The sequence below is a fragment of the Actinia tenebrosa genome, unplaced genomic scaffold (genome assembly GCF_029948245.1).
Source record: "Actinia tenebrosa isolate PJP-AT-01 unplaced genomic scaffold, QUT_ActTen_1.0 PGA_scaffold0__85_contigs__length_37466705, whole genome shotgun sequence".
NCBI classification, from domain to species: Eukaryota; Metazoa; Cnidaria; class Anthozoa; order Actiniaria; family Actiniidae; genus Actinia; species Actinia tenebrosa.
This window is the reverse complement of record NW_028292569.1, coordinates 12882509-12899612: the sequence shown is the minus strand read 5'-3', so window position 1 is coordinate 12899612 and position 17104 is coordinate 12882509. Positions and strand designations below refer to the sequence as shown.

The window sequence follows — 17104 nt, the reverse complement described above, 5'->3', positions numbered from 1 at the left end:
AAAAAGTAGGTAATCCAATCATGACGCTTCAATGAGGAAGCCATTTGAGTGTCAAGAGTGTGTGGTGCTCCACTCCACTTAACTCGTTCTACAGCTGTAGTTTAAACTTTACAACAAAATGAATACAAATTATGATATCTAGTTTAGTTTAGTTTATTCTTCAATATATTTACAATAAAAGTTAATTAATGTGGACTGTTTTTCCCCCTTCCCAACGAAACATTATAAAACTTCGAGTCTGCACCCTGGAGTGAATAATCGTTACAATATCAAGGACTACGAAGCAAGCTAGATATTTTTCCTTCTACATTGATTACACTTCGCGAACCGTGAACACTTCAGGTTTTTATTTCCTGACTTTTCTACTGTTTCAAACCCTCTAAAATGAAGCATTAAGTTAAACTACACCGAGTAATTTTAAAAACTATTATTCCCAGTCGATTGGCTCAAGGGTTGATTTACGTACAGTACGCATTTAAAAAGAGTGACAAAAAGCTTGAATTGTTCACGTTTCGAGTGTCCTCATTGCAACTTGTACGTTAAAATACGTCCTTTCAAAATATCCGGCTAAAGTGTCTGCCTATCATAGAAAGAAAACATGAAAAAGTTTTTGAATAACAAAATTTTTAAACCCAAGACTAATGCATATTTCGAATCTGGAAAGAAAGAATTTAATGTGTGTCCCACGTTAGTTCTCAAAATATTCACGATTAAATATAAGCGTATCAACAACTCTTTGAAGAAAAAGAAAAAGAAGCGAAAACCGACTTTCTATGAAAAAAATTCATAACGTTAATTAAGCTTTTTTTTTCTTTCAGGAAACCTCAGTCGAGCAGTCTTCGCCGACTTCAACCATTTGACGCACAGCAGTATATCTAAATCTTCGGCAGCAAGCATCGACTTTCGTTCTTAGAAACTGATAACTATCGCGTCCCTTCATGTCTATATGTTCATGGCAGGTACGGCTGAACTTGATTCATACGAATACAGCATCGAATCTTCTTGAAAATCTTTTTCATTTTCTGTCTAATGTCTTGCTTGGTGAACGAATAGATGAATGGATTGGCCAAAGAAGAAAGCACCATCCCTGCGAGGGATATGAGAAGACTTAATCTGGTCTTGGAGCCGGGAAGTTTGTATTTTCCAATTTTTTCACTAGTCTCGGAAATAATAAAAGGAATTGTGCTTAAGAAGTAAAGCAATGTTACCAAAGCGAACATTTTAAAGATTTTCGCATCTCGTTTTTTTCTCCTCTGAAAAACTATTTGATTTCGGCCCTGTGCCATATTCTCGCAGACTCGTCTCTGTTTGGCCAAACTTACAAACATATATAGATAAGAAAAGATGAGGATAACAAGAGGAACAATGACAAATAATATTACTAAAGCTAGAAAAAATGGCTTCAGTAGTGACTGAGAGATGTCTGAAAGTCGAACGAAAACCAATGAACTTGACAAGAAGGAAGAAAGCCACACAACTGGTATAATGATACAAAAATACTTCTTGATTCGTGTTTTGTACTGGAATGGCTTCACCACGGCCAAATACCGTTCGTATGTCACAGCACATAGATTACCAAACTCAGCAAGGGATGCAAATGTTAATACAAATGTGGTCAATGCTCTGGTAATCTCGCTGCCTTCCACTAATCCTATGTATGCGAACAATAACGCTGTGATCAAAAAGTCGGAAACAGCCAGAGACAGAACGAAGCCATTGACAAAAGTGCGAAGCCGTTTAGAAGATATTACCAGCACAATCACCAAAATGTTCGACAGAGAACCAAGAATTGAAAATACAAAGATACAAAAACCAATAATAAATTGGGATTTCCCAAATCGGTCTTCTAATTCTTTCAGGTCGTACATTACTTTTGTATACGTTGTATGTAAAATTTGAATCAACTACTTGAAGAGAAAAAAATCCAGTGCGACAATGAAAAAAAGAATCTTTGCCGCAGCTTACAATGCTATACGGCAGTAGCTACAATGCAGTGCTACTCTCTGTAATGAGTTGAAAAAATGGTTAAAAAACCTTAGCTTTGCATTTAAGTAGTACCTATGTCCAAAGTCAAGCCAATATTAAGGTAGCCTGTTCTTTACCAAAGACTTTTCTTAAGAGATAGGTAAAGTACATGTATCGTATCTTGCCCTGTTAGACCGACATGCTGATTGGTTGATGATCAGTTTCTTGGTATTTGATTGGTCTAGGGAGGAAGCTATTTGTTTGTCATGGTAACACATTTCCCACTTAGCTCTAGTACGAACGGCAGTTAACTAAAAGCTTCGTGCGTTTAGTACAAATGCTTCGGATAAGTACAATTTGTAAAGATCTTAAAAGAAACCAAAAAAAAAACAATGCCGTACACCATAAAATGGAACTCAGAGAACAGCTGACGGTGCAACATGACAGCCACACAGCGCAAAGCAAGGCAAAGGTAGTATTTCGACAAAAAAAGCGTAACAAAATATAAGAAATCATAAAATATTATCATTCAATTGTCTCACGATTGGGGGTCATTGTACAAGGAGCGCGAACGTTTCGATCAGGCGACGAGTGTGTTATCTACCGTTCGTCGGATCAACTGTGCTGTGATTGGTTTATCGGTTTATGCTGTGATTGGCTGTTTGGTCGTTGTTGGGTCGTTCAAGCTTCAGGGTTTCTATACCTCTGCCTCTATTGATGCTATTAGCGTGGAGTGGGATCTCAATAGCTTCCTTGACTCAATAGCTTCCTTTTTTTCAACTTTCGATGAGCAATAGCAAAAATCGATCAACACCATTGGACAGAGCACCTCAAATTCAGTAAATCTGCCTCTCAGAAAAGTTAGAGGTTGATAGGTTAGAAAATGGCAACGATCTAGCTCCGTAAATTTCTGAAATTTTACAGACGTTTGAATGGTGGGGGTAAGTTTGTGCCCTCCACCGTACAAACGTCCGTAGAATTTCGTGAGTTTGCATGGCCATATCTTCGCCTGCTTCCAATATATCACTCTCAAACCTGGTAAACTTTCTAAGTTTGAGGTGCTTTTTCCAGCATTATCGATGGATTTTTGGTAACTAGTCTATGCAAAAATTTTTAAAAACCGTGGTCTATGTGTCACGATCTATACATTTAATATCCTCCCAGCCAGGGAAATTGTCCGGACTTGTGAAATATTTAATATTGAGAGAGTGACTGTCTCATTTACGGCAAACGTGAGTTGACAAGCGAAAAATTCTTGAATTAGTGAAAAGAATCGCAAAAATCTCCAACTTGTAGATAAATAAAAGAATACTTTGGTGACTACAAGATTTGCAAATGCAGGGAAACGATGAAAACTTGGTCATGTCTGCCGGTCCCAGATTTTACACTGAGGAATGTTCTTAAAAATCACTTTGATTTGTTGCCTGAAATCTTGCTTGCTAAAAGTGTAGATGAATGGATTGGCGAGAGAAGACAGAACGATACCAAAATACGATAAAAAAAGAGCAAAACTTGTCGTACAACCTGGCAAAGTGAAATTCCTGATTTCTCCAACACTTTCGTGTAGAAGTCCTGGTATTGTACTAAAAATGTACAACGAGGCCACAACAGCAAACATTTTGACAAGTTTCACTTCTCGTTTCTTTCGCTGGTGAAGAACATGAGGATGGATTGACCCAAGAGTGTGTATAGTTTTTTTTTGTTTGACTAAACTTACAAAGATATAATGATAAAAAATAATGATGATGAATAGAGGAAGGAGTACAAAGATTAATAATGTTGGTATCACAATCATTTTCTTTACAGACTTCTTAAGATCGGCGTAATGTAAAAATACGATTAAACTAACCAAGAAGGAAGAAAGCCACACAACTGGTATAATGATACAAAAATACTTCTTGATCCGTGTTTTGTACTGGAATGGCTTCACCACGGCCAAATACCGCTCGTATGTCGCAGCACATAGATTACCAAGCTCAGACATCGAAGCAGAAGCTAAAAAATATTTGTACAACGTTGTTGCTATCTTAATATGCTGTTTTTCCCAGCTGAAGAACACAAACGGCAAAGCGACGCAAATGTTGATTAAAATATCTGAGGCAGCGAGAGAGACAAGAAAGCCGTTCACATAGGTACGAAGGCGTTTTGAAGTTAGTACAAGAATAATTACCAAAGCATTTGCCAGAATAGCCAACACAGAAAATACGAATATACATGTTAGGATGATCTGTTCGTTTTCTCTTGACTCGTTAGCCATCTATGTTTGCTTTTCAGTTTGGGGTGTTTTTTTTAACGATTCTTGAATTGTCACAGTCGGAGAACTAGCTGTACAAGAAGCGAGAAGAATATGGGTGGCTATATAAAGCTGAAGTCGGTCAAAAACCAGACTTTAAGCAAAAGTCTAGGCGTGGTCAGAAGAATAGCCCCCCGCATGTCATCATTCTCTTGAGAATAAGATTCTTTGTTTGAAAGCTTTTGAACTTTATCCATATTGATGGGACTTCTCATGCGCAACCACTAAACAAAGAAATGATACTCTAGGGAATGACACATGGTCTTGAGAATAAGATTCTTTGTTTGAGTTTTATCTATATTGATGGGACTTCTCATGCGCAATCGCTAAACAAAGAAATGATACTAAAGGAAATGACACATGGTCTTGAGAATAAGATTCTCCGTCCGAGTTGTATCCATATTGATGGGACTTTTCATGCGCAACCACTAAACAAAGAAATGATACTCTAGGGAATGACACATAGTCTTGAGAATAAGATTCTTTGTTTGAGTTTTATCTATATTGATGGGACTTCTCATGCGCAATCGCTAAACAAAGAAATGATACTAAAGGGAATGACACATGTTCTTGAGAATAAGACTCTTCGTACGAGTTGTATCCATAATGTTGTGACTTCTCATGCGCAACCACTAAACAAAGAAAAAGGTCTTTTGTTGTTAAAAACTGTTACTTTATTTTTCAAAGACGATCCAAAGAAAAAAAAAGATTTGATTGCCAGGTGATGCTTTAGGTAAGTAAAACAATGGACTTCCAGAAAAAAGAAAAAAATATGTTAAAAAAAGTTAATAGATTAGCAGAAGTAGTTCAATACTGTTTGTTCAGTGTACTGTTTTGTCAGACGGAAATATTGTGCAACAAACATCTTGATGTTAACCACCTATTACACGTAATCTTTCTTTTTTAGCCATTCCGAGATTGAGGGGAAAAAACTGGGTTGAGATTGCATTACAATGCAAAGTGGGACTGTTTAAAAGGAGGTTTATATCCTACCGATAATGGATTCGTTCTTGCCATGCATGCAAAAAAAAACATGCTGGGAAAATGAAAATACAAGTGAACCTTGTATCCTGTTTACAGGAGAATGCTTCAACCCATTATCTTATTTTGTCTTAATCTTATTAACTCTCCCCATGAATTGCTCCTTCAAGGAACTTGGTCAATATTCACAGAGTTGAATAAAATATAGACGAATAGTGAAGGTTGTTGAAGACTTGGTCATCGCGAAGCTGTTGTTTTAGCCGTTGATTGTACCTCTGGGAATACGTCTTTATCGACAAAGCCTTTGATAATGTACGGACGAGCTAAGCTAAAGACGTGAAAAAAATAATTCGTGTCCCATTAGGAGCAAGATTTTCAGATCACATTGAGGTCTATAATTGTTTGAAAGAAGCGGAAACGAACTGACCACAATATATGGATTTTTCTTTATCATTTAACTATACCGAGAGCCCTTTTCGGTACTTAAAGACCACCTGAATCCTGCGACTTGCTTTCACGGATCCTTAACATACTTAACTAAATATAGACTTCAAACTGAACTATAGGACACAAGAGAGACCTGACCAAGTGATCATTTACTCCGAACCAATTAGTCAGCACTCTTCAAGCAAAATGGTAGAATTAGTGCTAAGCACTAGAAAATACATTTTACTATTCTGTCAAACTTTAAAAATCAATTAATAGCTGTGAATGAGTGCACTCTAAAACTACTTGTGCGGTATAGAGGGACGACTTAAATATCTAAGTGCCAAACATTCTGTAGAGCTGTTGAATTGTGAACTAGACATTCGACGGAACACATTCAAGTGAGAGTTCAATATGCAGCGTTTTTCAATGGGTGTTAATTTTCCACAAATCGTAGTTCCTGAAGATGTAGGAAGAAAGACAAGTGACATCGAAGATGGTTGGCAGTGTCAAGGACAGTCGCTGAAGCTGTGTCACCGTACTGGAGTCGGCAACACACAACAGGTTAGACACTACCAGTAATCGTATCCCACTAGCTCACTAGCTAGAAAATATTTTTTTTAACTTAATAGTATAGATGGCATGTATAAGAAATATTTAAGAATTTTTTTACTGGTTTTCTGCAATTTTAAGATATTTACTGTAGCAACAGAAAAGTGCCTCTTCAGACAAAGCCATCCACAGAAATATTTTGTAGAAAGCGATTAACAAATATTACAAAAAATTTAAACATTTTGAAATTCAAAAAATGTTTAACACCAACTGGAAAATTTCAAAATATAGAACACCAGATGAAGTCAGACTATTGAAATTATCTTGCAGGACTATTTTTTGTGTTTGTGTAAGATTTTGTACTATATTTTCGTCAGTTTTGAGTCTTATTTATAAAAAAAATTGCAATCATTGTACACAAGAAGTTAGTAGTAGAATCATTTACCACAAATTTCAAGAGAAAATTGTTGAAAAAATGGCATTTCTTGCTCTAGTTTTTTAGCATTTATTTACACGAATGTGGAATGTTTTCAATTTAGAAAGAGCTGAGTTTTGCAGGGCCTCGGTCAATACTAACATAAAAAGATTGTCGGCAAAAATTAGTAAAATACAATAGTTATACCAAGAAAAATTACCGGCAATTTCCAGGAATTAAAGTAGCTTAATACAAATCCTTAAGCATTGTAAGCAATCATTTTTTTCGATTAAAAGAAAGGTATTAGGAAGGAATTTTCTTTTGAAATTTAAGTAACGGTTTCCTTTCATAAAAGCAGTCCTGAAAACCGCCTACTATTGTACTAGATTCCTTGACGTAATTTCCCGTTTATTAACGACATAATTTCATTATTGTTTAATTGACAATTCTTTTGATTGTTTTTTATTCTATAAATAAAAAAAAAGCAAAGTTAACGACCTATAATAGGAAGTATTACCTAGATTTCTCTCGCTGTTTGGTTTACGTTGTCATGGCGATTAGGTCTATCGATAGACTTGATTCTGACAGGAGATTTCGAGTTCGCTTGATTCAATTTGCAGGTTTAGTTGTTCCGGAGTTAAAATGAAGCTTAAAACATTAAAGATTGAATTCATACTTTGATTAAATACCAAAATCAATCTGTTTTAGTTTTGCTAAGGAAAACTAATTTTACGCATGCTCGAAATTCTCCCCATTTTTGCTTTTATTTTGATTTCTGCTGAAAAATGAGGCTCGAATACAAAAATGTATGGCAAATTAAAAATACTTCGCTCCATTAATATTATCGATGTTTTTTTGTCCAGGTTAGAAAACTGTCAACTTCGTATGCATCTTTGCTTGCACCCTCTCCTCGGCGAAGAAGACGATCGTCAACAAACAGCAGCACAGGAATACAAAATTCGTACTCTCCATCAGGACATATTAATAACTCTACCGACTCAGACAGAAAAATACAATCGCGAAGTTCCGATGAGATTCCGAGAACGAACGACGGAAAAACGACAGATGGCGACAAGCTACCGAAAATTTTAACAGAAGCAGAAGAGACGAAAAACTTGACAAGAACTCGAAAAAACAAAAAGAAAAGGAAAAAATCTCAACTACGTAACAACGCAGCAAACAATAAACGGAATCAAGCTTCAACTGTTGAGCTTAAGAAAGAAAATGACGACGAGCTTAAATACGGACTGGATTTAACAAGGAATTGTATACCAGGTAACGATAGGTCGATATAAATCGTCTGTCACGTGATCAATATCCGCCATATTGGATTTCAAGAAGATGAATCTAAAAATATGAACAATACGATTCTGAGTTTGGTCTCATTTCAAATAAATGGCGGCAAACTGATCACGTGACCTTAGAGTGTCATTGGCTTGCAAAACGTTATTAGCTTTTTTCAAAGCAAAAACGTAAGTTTATGTTTTTTAAATATAAACGCAATTTACTACGGATCAAAATGGAGTATATTTTAAGAATGGCACGTTTATTTTAGATTTGTTTCGCCGTCTACAGCGAGTTCATAGCGATGTTCCTAAACTAAGGTTCCTTTGTTTCAGGTCTGGATATAACAAGACCCTACACTTATTCCTACTTTCCCAAGATCAAGGAAAATAAAAAACACAGTCAAACAAGTGGCAAAAAAAGCACTTCATCGAGGTTAATAGTAATGCGAAAATTTTTAGTAAGTTGATTTATGGCGCTGCCGAGAAAATTCTTAGAAACACAAGCGATATTTCACTGTAAAAACTATCAAGAACTTCCTTAATCACCGATTATCTTTTATTATTTTAGAAACACATTTGGTTAACTTACATACTTTTTCCCTCTTTTGGATATTTAAAATATGAAATATTGAACGCTATTTTAGTTTTGTTTAGATATTAGAAACGTTTGAAGATAAGCCAGTCATGAGATGGCGGGAAAATGTCACGCGATCTGAGTTGGAGGAAGTGTCACGTGATCTGGAGTGGCGGGAAAAGAGTCACGTGATCCGCTGGTATATTTCATTTGACTGGAGACTTATCGTGTTTCCGCTGTCCGTTCTAACAGCTTTAGATTATTTGTAGTGAAAAAATAAAAACGTCTATTTTATCTTGCAATGCTTTGCGTTCTTTCTTTGTATTGATTTTAATAATTTAGACACGATATTTAGTATTATATACCTTCAGTAGATGCACCTAATATTTTAAGAATTTGTCAGTTTATCACACGGGAATGTACCAAGAGTATCAATAATGTTACCTAGTGTGCCTAGAGAGGAATGTTGCCGTGTTTCTTCCAAGGATTCTTTCGTTCTTTTGTGGCCAGCACCTCGAGGTCAGCGCAAATCCTCTTTCGTGTCATGCGCGGCACAATGATGTCATCAACGAAACCTGTGGGAAATGAACTAATAAAGTTATTTTTCATTCTTTCGTTCAATGATTTATTTTTCTTTCATTCGTTCATACTTCACTAGCCAATCTGCTGTGTTTCGATGTAACCATTTATTTTTCGACTCACCCATTCTCTCATTCATTCACTGACCTAAACATTCATTCATTCGTTTTCTTGTTCATACTTGCCATCAAAAATCAGCTCACAGTAATAACGTACCTCTAGTTGCAGCAGGAAATGGATTTGCAAAACGATCGACATACTCGTCCTCGTATTTCTCTGCAGAAAATCGAGGAAGAAATATAAAACGCTGTAAAAGGAGTATCCGGCAATGTCATGAAGGGGAAAGGTACTTACTTATGTCTTGTTTTCCACGGAATATGATGGAAACAGCTCCCTGATCAGAAAAGATAATATAAACATCGTGAGTGTTGTGAATCTTTTGATAAGCAGTGTCTTATTATTCGTAGTCATCAAAACCATCATCATCACCACTGATGATCATCTTTATCATCAGCACTACCATCATCTCCGTCACCACCACCAACAGCGACGACAGCAGCAACTACAGCAACAGCAACAGTAACAACAGCAACAGTAACAACAGCGACAGTAACAGCAACAACAACAGCAACAACAGCAGCAACAACAAGAGCAACAGCAACATCAATAGCACCAACAACAGCAACAACAACAGCAACAACAGCAGCAACAACAGCAGCAGCAACTACAACAGCAACAACAATAGCACCAACAAAAGCAACAACAATAGCACCAACAGCAACAGAAGCAGCAACAGCAGCAACAACAACAGTAACAACCACAGCAACAGAAGCAACAGCAGCAGCAGCAACAGAATATATATAAGAGGTTAAAACTACACACGTCATACAGCATTTCACTTAGTAACAGAAGCCAGTCTGAACTAACCTGTGCTCCCATGACAGCTACCTCGGCTGTTGGCCAGGCATAGTTAAAGTCGCCTTTAAGATGCTTAGAGCTCATGACATCATATGCACCACCATAAGCCTAAATATGAACAACAACTGTCAATGGGATACCTGTGTTAATAGGCTACCACAGGAAGCCCATTGCCTATAGAAATGTTTAGTAAGTGAAGCTATGTTACCTTTCTTGTTATGATGGTGATTTTTGGTACAGTTGCTTCAGCATAAGCATACAGCAGTTTAGCACCATGACGGATGATACCACCATGTTCTTGAGCAGTGCCTGGAGTTTGGTTATACCATTGTAAGTGTACTGTACTTGTGTTCACCAATTGACAGGGCCATCATGACAATCACCATGATCCATCATCATCACTACCATCACCATCCTAATCATCATGCATCACCAACACCATCATCATGCATCACCATGATCCATCATCATCACTACCATCATCATCCATCACCATGAACATCATTATCATAATCATCAAGCATCACCAACACCATCTCCATCATCATCATCATCAAACGCCATCATCATCATCATCATCAAACTTTTGATATCGTTATCATCATTATCATCTTCATGATCATGATCAACAGCTTCCTCTTCCCATCACCATCATTATCTGCAACATCATCACCATCAGTCATCATCATCATCATTACCATCAGCCATCATCATCATCATTACCATCATCACTACCGTCAGCCATCATCATCACCATCACCATCATCATCACCACCATCAGCCATCATCATCACCATCACCATCATCATCTGCAACAATATCACCATCAGTCATCATCATCACCATCATCACTTCCACCAGTCACCACCATCACCATCATCATCTGCAACATCATCACCATTAGTAACCTAAATCATCTCTAACTCTTTTCCCATTTTAACAAAAATCATCTTACCTGGCAGGAATCCTGGTACATCTACGAAGGTGATGATTGGAATATTAAAAGCATCACAGAATCGCACAAAACGTGCTCCCTTGACTGACGCATTGATATCAAGACACCCTAAACAAACAATATACCATCAGCAACAGGATTAGTTGGTCTTGTGGAGGGAAAATAAGAGAGCTAAAAACAACATTTCCAATTATGTGCATAACTTAAGGTTATGAAATGAAGCTCCTTTGCAGTAATAGTTGAGTAATATAGTAAAATATAACCACTTTGCTTCAAATAACTAATAAAAGGAGAGAGAAAAAGAGGGGTTGAGAGGGTGGGGGGGGGGGGGGGGTGTGTGTGGTGTCTGTCTTACCTGCAGATTCCGTTGGTTGATTGCCAACAATGCCGACAGATCTTCCATTCATTCGGCCAAAACCAATTACAATATTCTTGGCATAGTCAGGTTGCAGTTCAAAGAAATCTCCATCATCCAACACCTAGAATAAAACATCAACAACAACCTCAGAACAACACAAGTGAAAAACCTCCGCATTATTGTTAGGACCTCCCTGAAAATCACCATAATGAGTAGAGTATCCTTATTAAATAATACATATTATTATTATTAACGTTATGGTATTGGCACTTACTGGGTAAATAACATCCAAGATGTCATATGGCTTTGTGGAATCAAATGGAACCAGTGAATCCAAGTTGGGAATCACACGATCACTATAATACAAACATCACTCATTTTGACTATGATAAAGAAATGTAAAGTACAAGTCTTGCAACAATAATGTTTCCCAAGGGTTGGGCATGGGGGATGGTGGGGGGGGGGGAGAATGGTTGGGCATAGGGGAGGGGGGGAGACGGTTGGGCATGGGGAGGGGAGGGAGATGGTTGGGCATGGGGGATGGGGGAGATGGTTGAGCATGGGGGAAGGGGAGAGATGGATGGGCATGGGGGAGTGGGTGAGGAGATGGTTGGGCATGGGGGAGGGGGGAGATGGTTGGGCATGGGGGAGTGGGTGGGGAGATAGTTGGGCATAGGGGAGGGAAGACGGTTGGGCATAGGGGAGGGGGGGGGGAGAATGAAAGTATTTCAATGACATTGGTAAAGGGGATAGGAAGGGGTGAATAGAAGAACAAAAAACATACTTCCAAATGGAAAAATACTAATTTGACACTGTGTTTGGGAAACATTAGAACATTGTTGGAATATAACTTTACCAAGGATCATCATTTTCTCTCTTTGGTGACTGGGATTTATTACTCAAGGGTAGAAAATCCACAAATTCTCTGATTCTAAAACAAATAAACATAATATACATGGACATTAGACCTACAGGTTAAACAAGAATGTACAGTACGAAGAGTTAGTTATGAAAGTTTTGAGAATAAGCCTAAAGCCAGATGACGTTTTACCCCCGTCTCTAGACCATAATCCTTTTCACACTGCTTTTGTTTTTTAATTATGACTATTGTTCCTGTATTCTCTAAGGAATCAAAAATTTTAATATGAAAGAATAGAGTCAGGGGTAAAACTTCATCTCGTTTCAGGCTTACTGGACACCCAATTGTGTGGATGGGGTGATATGTGCTGTTAAAGCACTGTATTTTAATTCTGAGTTGAGGGTTCAATCTTGACTGAACCACATATAATATCGCGTTTGTTTGATGTATTGTTCTCTTCCTTGCCACATGTTTTTCTCTGAGTTCTCCAGTTTACTCTCTCCATGGAATTTAACCAGTTGTTATTTTTGTGTTATAAATACTGAATGCAGTGCGTGTGGAGCAAACCTCACAAAGGAGTCACTCATGAAAAGAATTGAAGATTGCGCATTAAAAGTTACATTATTATTCAAATGGTTACAAATTCAACACTTACCCAGCAAGAGCTTCAATGTCATTATCGAAGGCTCCTGAAGCCACACCTAATGTACACAAGAGCAAAAAAAAATTACTCCTCCTTGACTCAATGATGACAAACAAGTCCTAAGCAAGTTTTTCAATTACCTGAGATTGATGTGTGTGTTTTGGGTCCGCCAAGGTCTTCTTGTGTCACCTCTTCTTTATTCACAGCCTTGACAAAAAAAATACAAGGTTATAGTTATTTAACTTAGAATTATCCAGCTATAAGAAGCTGTAATCATTGTCCTGAGACCCGTTCGACTCTATGGAAATCTCTTGAAACCAATCCCAGTCATAGAGGTGTATGAGATTCACTGAACATTCAATACTATATGAACATCATTACCGGTGAGGGGGGTACTCCGCCAGAATTTGGGTAGGGGTGTTCTGCTGGGATTCTGAAAGGGGTACCCTGTTTATGACAAAAAAACTCAAATTTGTAGACCCTGTTTATGACAAAAGATATAATTTATTGCACTGAGTTCCTGCTACAATTATCATGTCATCTCACATATCATTTTCTTTATGACCCCCTCCCCCTGGGATCATTACTACATCTTGGAAATTCCACTCCCTTTATGGTAGTAAGGCTGCTTCTTCAAGTAAACCAGTTTTTAACATGCATATTTAAAGCTTTATTTGTCTAACTCTCATGATATATAAACATTATTAAAAAATCTTTAACACAGGGATCCCAGCACTACAAGTGTTCCACTAACCTTTACTACATCTGGTCCAGTGATAAAAAGATAAGAAGTTTCCTGAAATGTTTACAAATTTAATAGTTTCAGCTTTTTTGAAATCATATTTCGATTTATAATTCAATTTTTATATGTACCTTGAATATAGACCTATCTACTTACCTAACTACTTTCTTAGCAACTTAAACCTCAGTATATAAACACTCCTTTCTACCACCTCTTTCTCTTTTACTCCAATGAAGGACTAGTGTCCGAAACGTTAGTAACGTTAGTCTTTTCATGGTGTAAAATTTACCCTTTTATCATTACTTATCTACCTATCATCTATCTATCTACCTATACCTACCTATTTGTCTATCTATGTGACAGCCTTCCTAAATCACACAAATCCTAATAAATCAAATGTAAAATTCAATCAACGGGGTGTGGATATCTTATTCACTTACCTTGACCATAAAAGTAAAGTCAGTGATGGCAGGAGAGTAAACAGCTCCACCAGCACATGGACCCATGATGAGAGAGATCTGGGGTATCACACCTGATGATTCTACATTCCTCTGAAAAATATTAGAAAAAAGAAATAATAGGATTGCAAAAAAACTAATAGCTGAAGCCAGGGAAAATGGGGATGTATGGCAAACGCACAGGTCAGAGTGGATTGGAATTTCTCATGTTGGGTTTTGTGGAGTGAGGAAAACTGTAGAAACCAGAGAAAAACCTATGAATCAATGGAGAGATCCAACAAACTCTTCTCACATGCGATGCCGAACCTGGAAATTTACCTGAGACCCCAGAGGAGACAGGACAGTGATCAGGCAAAAATGCATGTGTTTTGATATTAGAAAATACCTAAGTACCATTCCTAATAATTTACCTGGAAGATATCAGCATAACCTGCAAGAGACTCTACTCCTTCCTGGATACGAGCACCACCTGAATCATTGAGCCCTATCACAGGAGCACCCACCAACATGGCTTTGTCCATAATCTGGTTCATAAAGAAATAAGAATGTAATTCAACAGGTATTAGTTATGATACTATTACCATTGCATAAGTTCTTCCGATTTCTTGATATCCTGAAATAACCTCTGGGTTGATCAACGTCAGTGTATAGTTAACTCACAGAATGAATTGGGATTTAGCATGTTAGGTTTTGAGGGGGGAGGAAAACAGGAGAAATCTGAGAAAAAAATAACTCTATTCAAAATTGTTCAAGCCTAATTATTTTCTTCAAAAAATGGATTACCCAAGGTTTTTTCATCAAAGACTCACCTTACAAATCTTACGAGCATGAGCACTGGACAAACTTCCTCCAAAGACAGTAAAATCCTTGAAAGAAGTAAAAATCATACAAGTTGCTGTCACAAAAAAGCAGGCATGCTATATACAATCTTGGTCAAAAATGTTGAGAAATTTTTGGTTTTGATGGTATTTTCATGAACAACATGTGAAATTCCCCTTAAAATGACCAAACAATGTTGTTTTGAGGGGTACAGGACTGCTTTACCTACTGGGACCAACATTGTCCTGGGGGAGAAGGGGTACGGACAATAAGTTTTTTAATAAGGGAAATTCTACTATTTCATGATTGGATGAAAAATTCTCAAATCTTTTTGTCCAAGATTGTAGACTGGCCCTTGCAGCACATCAGAATGCAGCTCAATTTGGAGTACATAATAATAGGCTTACAATTCTCAGAAATGAATCCAGGATTTCTTCTAAGGGGGGAGGGGGGAGGGTGGTTCACGATTCGGGATTTTCATTTTAAAAGGGGATGCAGCCTTTGCTTACAAACTCAGACACCAATATTTCAGTAATATCAGCTCATCTAGGGGGAGGTGCACTCCCTCTGCACCTCTCCCCTAGATCCACCCCTGATTCTCAAGAGATTAAAATTCTTTTGTTTGTCTATCAAATTGAGTTCATTTGACGTCACATGCAAGGGGTCTATTGGAAGCACAGCAAAATACTTATTTTTCTTCTTGTATCTATAGCAAAGAGACATTGTGTTAGACTTACTTGACTGAACACAAAGCATAGCCTGCCATTGATTGTTCCATGGCCTGTAACTACACTGTCTCCTGTGAACTAGAGTATATAAAATAGAAAATAAATACCACAGGGATTGCAATAGCATTTGTACAGTACAGTATATTGAACCCAAGATATCTCAAACTTTCCACTATCTTGCACTTGAGGAAGTGTCTGCTCACTTGTTTCCCTACGGTAATATCTCTACCTTCTCTCTTGTTCCCAGGAGGCTTGAGATAATTGAACTTCACTGTATTTCACTTTTTGAAAAATGAATTTCACTTTCATCTTCTTTACCTTGTTATTCTGCATACCAAACTCAGTGCAGTTATGCTCCATGTATTTGTCATACTCAACAAATGAGTCTGGATCAAGAAGGAGGTGAAGCCTCTCACGAGCAGTGAGTTTCCCCTGAAATTTTGACAAAATATTTAATCTATGAGCTCTTGAACACAGTTAAATGCCATTGCTGAAGCAGAGACATGAAACAGCTGTGACTGGTTATATAGCTTCTAGTTTTAATTTATAATAAAGCAGTTTTCATGAGTGGGAAATCATTTGGGAAATTTGTAACCATACGGTAGCTATAGCACATCTTACCATAGCCGTAACTATGCATTATAGTTGCATAAATAATTTGAAGCATGTCAACGGCTTTTTATAATACAGTGTAAAAGTTTTGGTTAATAAGATACAAAAAAGAGTGGGGGAAAAGGTGCAAGTTGAAAATAAAATTCAAAATACAAATTATTAATATGGTAAAAGTGTTGAATTATTTTTATGCAAGGAATGATAATTAAATATTTTAAAAATAGTTTTTTGACAGGCAGGCAATCAAATAAGATTTTTTTGAAGCATTTTTAACAAACCTAGAAATTTGTTGGTGAAAAAAAAGGAAAATATAAGCATAAAAGTGACAGTTATTAATTCTTAATTGATTTATTTATTTTCTAATTTTAACAAAGACAGTCCAAAATCAATTTACAAATAAATAAAAAATAAATATAAATGTGAAAAAGCACGGTGCTTATCATATAAATGAAAATTATGTTGTCATAGCTATTTGTCATTCCTAGGAATCATTTACTAACGATAAGAAAATTTATAATAAAATCATAAATGACCTTACCTTTTCATGTTGTTTTTCAATCCTTTTTTGTCCTCCTCCAAGATCAGCTTCTTTGCTCTTTTTATCAATCTCGTCCAACACTTTTCTCCCTGAAGCAGCTCTAGCTAATACCTGGCCATTCCTCCATAAGGTAGGAGCACGGATACAGGCTGCAGAAGGAGCAAACTGGAGGGTTTTTCGGACGAGAACTGCTGAGCGAAAAATAGCCGACATCTTGAATCTAGTCTGGGAATCTGGGAGGCCTTTGACTAAACTTTACCCCTAGGGGAGGGGGTGGGTGACTTTCCACAAACCTATAAATTGTATTTATTCAAATAATTATCAGAAAATAACATTATATAAAGCATTAATGTACCCAAGAAACATTAAGGGTAAAATTTCGTTTTTGTTGGACCCTTTTTGG

The 17104-nt window shown here is 37.1% G+C and overlaps 4 protein-coding genes across 4 annotated transcripts; 1 reads left to right on the top strand and 3 right to left on the bottom strand.

The window, feature by feature from the left end:
• Positions 1-206: 206 nt before the first annotated feature.
• LOC116286802 (melanopsin-like) lies at positions 207-3060 on the bottom strand. Its single transcript, XM_031693386.2, has one exon. It carries the CDS (start codon positions 1866-1868, stop codon positions 951-953), a length of 918 nt encoding a protein of 305 aa, XP_031549246.2. The 5' UTR covers positions 1869-3060; the 3' UTR covers positions 207-950.
• A 5-nt stretch (positions 3061-3065) lies between these two features.
• On the bottom strand, positions 3066-4490 carry LOC116286803 (octopamine receptor beta-2R-like). The gene has a single exon (XM_031693387.2). It carries the CDS (start codon positions 4220-4222, stop codon positions 3326-3328), a length of 897 nt encoding a protein of 298 aa, XP_031549247.2. The 5' UTR covers positions 4223-4490; the 3' UTR covers positions 3066-3325.
• Positions 4491-5401: 911 nt separating this feature from the next.
• On the top strand, positions 5402-9106 carry LOC116286822 (uncharacterized). Its single transcript, XM_031693408.2, has 3 exons — positions 5402-6229; positions 7496-7907; positions 8252-9106. Exons 1-3 carry the CDS (start codon positions 6080-6082, stop codon positions 8383-8385), a joined length of 696 nt encoding a protein of 231 aa, XP_031549268.2. The 5' UTR covers positions 5402-6079; the 3' UTR covers positions 8386-9106.
• Positions 8457-16925, bottom strand: LOC116286817 (propionyl-CoA carboxylase beta chain, mitochondrial). The gene is made up of 18 exons (XM_089031513.1): positions 16702-16925; positions 15870-15983; positions 15561-15629; positions 14814-14870; positions 14415-14528; positions 13987-14097; positions 13559-13600; positions 12945-13011; positions 12817-12862; positions 12159-12233; positions 11577-11658; positions 11300-11423; positions 10945-11052; positions 10198-10298; positions 9999-10097; positions 9426-9465; positions 9288-9347; positions 8457-9067 (listed from the first exon to the last, which is right to left on the bottom strand). Exons 1-18 carry the CDS (start codon positions 16912-16914, stop codon positions 8946-8948), a joined length of 1644 nt encoding a protein of 547 aa, XP_088887639.1. The 5' UTR covers positions 16915-16925; the 3' UTR covers positions 8457-8945.
• Between the last annotated feature and the right edge of the window lie 179 nt (positions 16926-17104).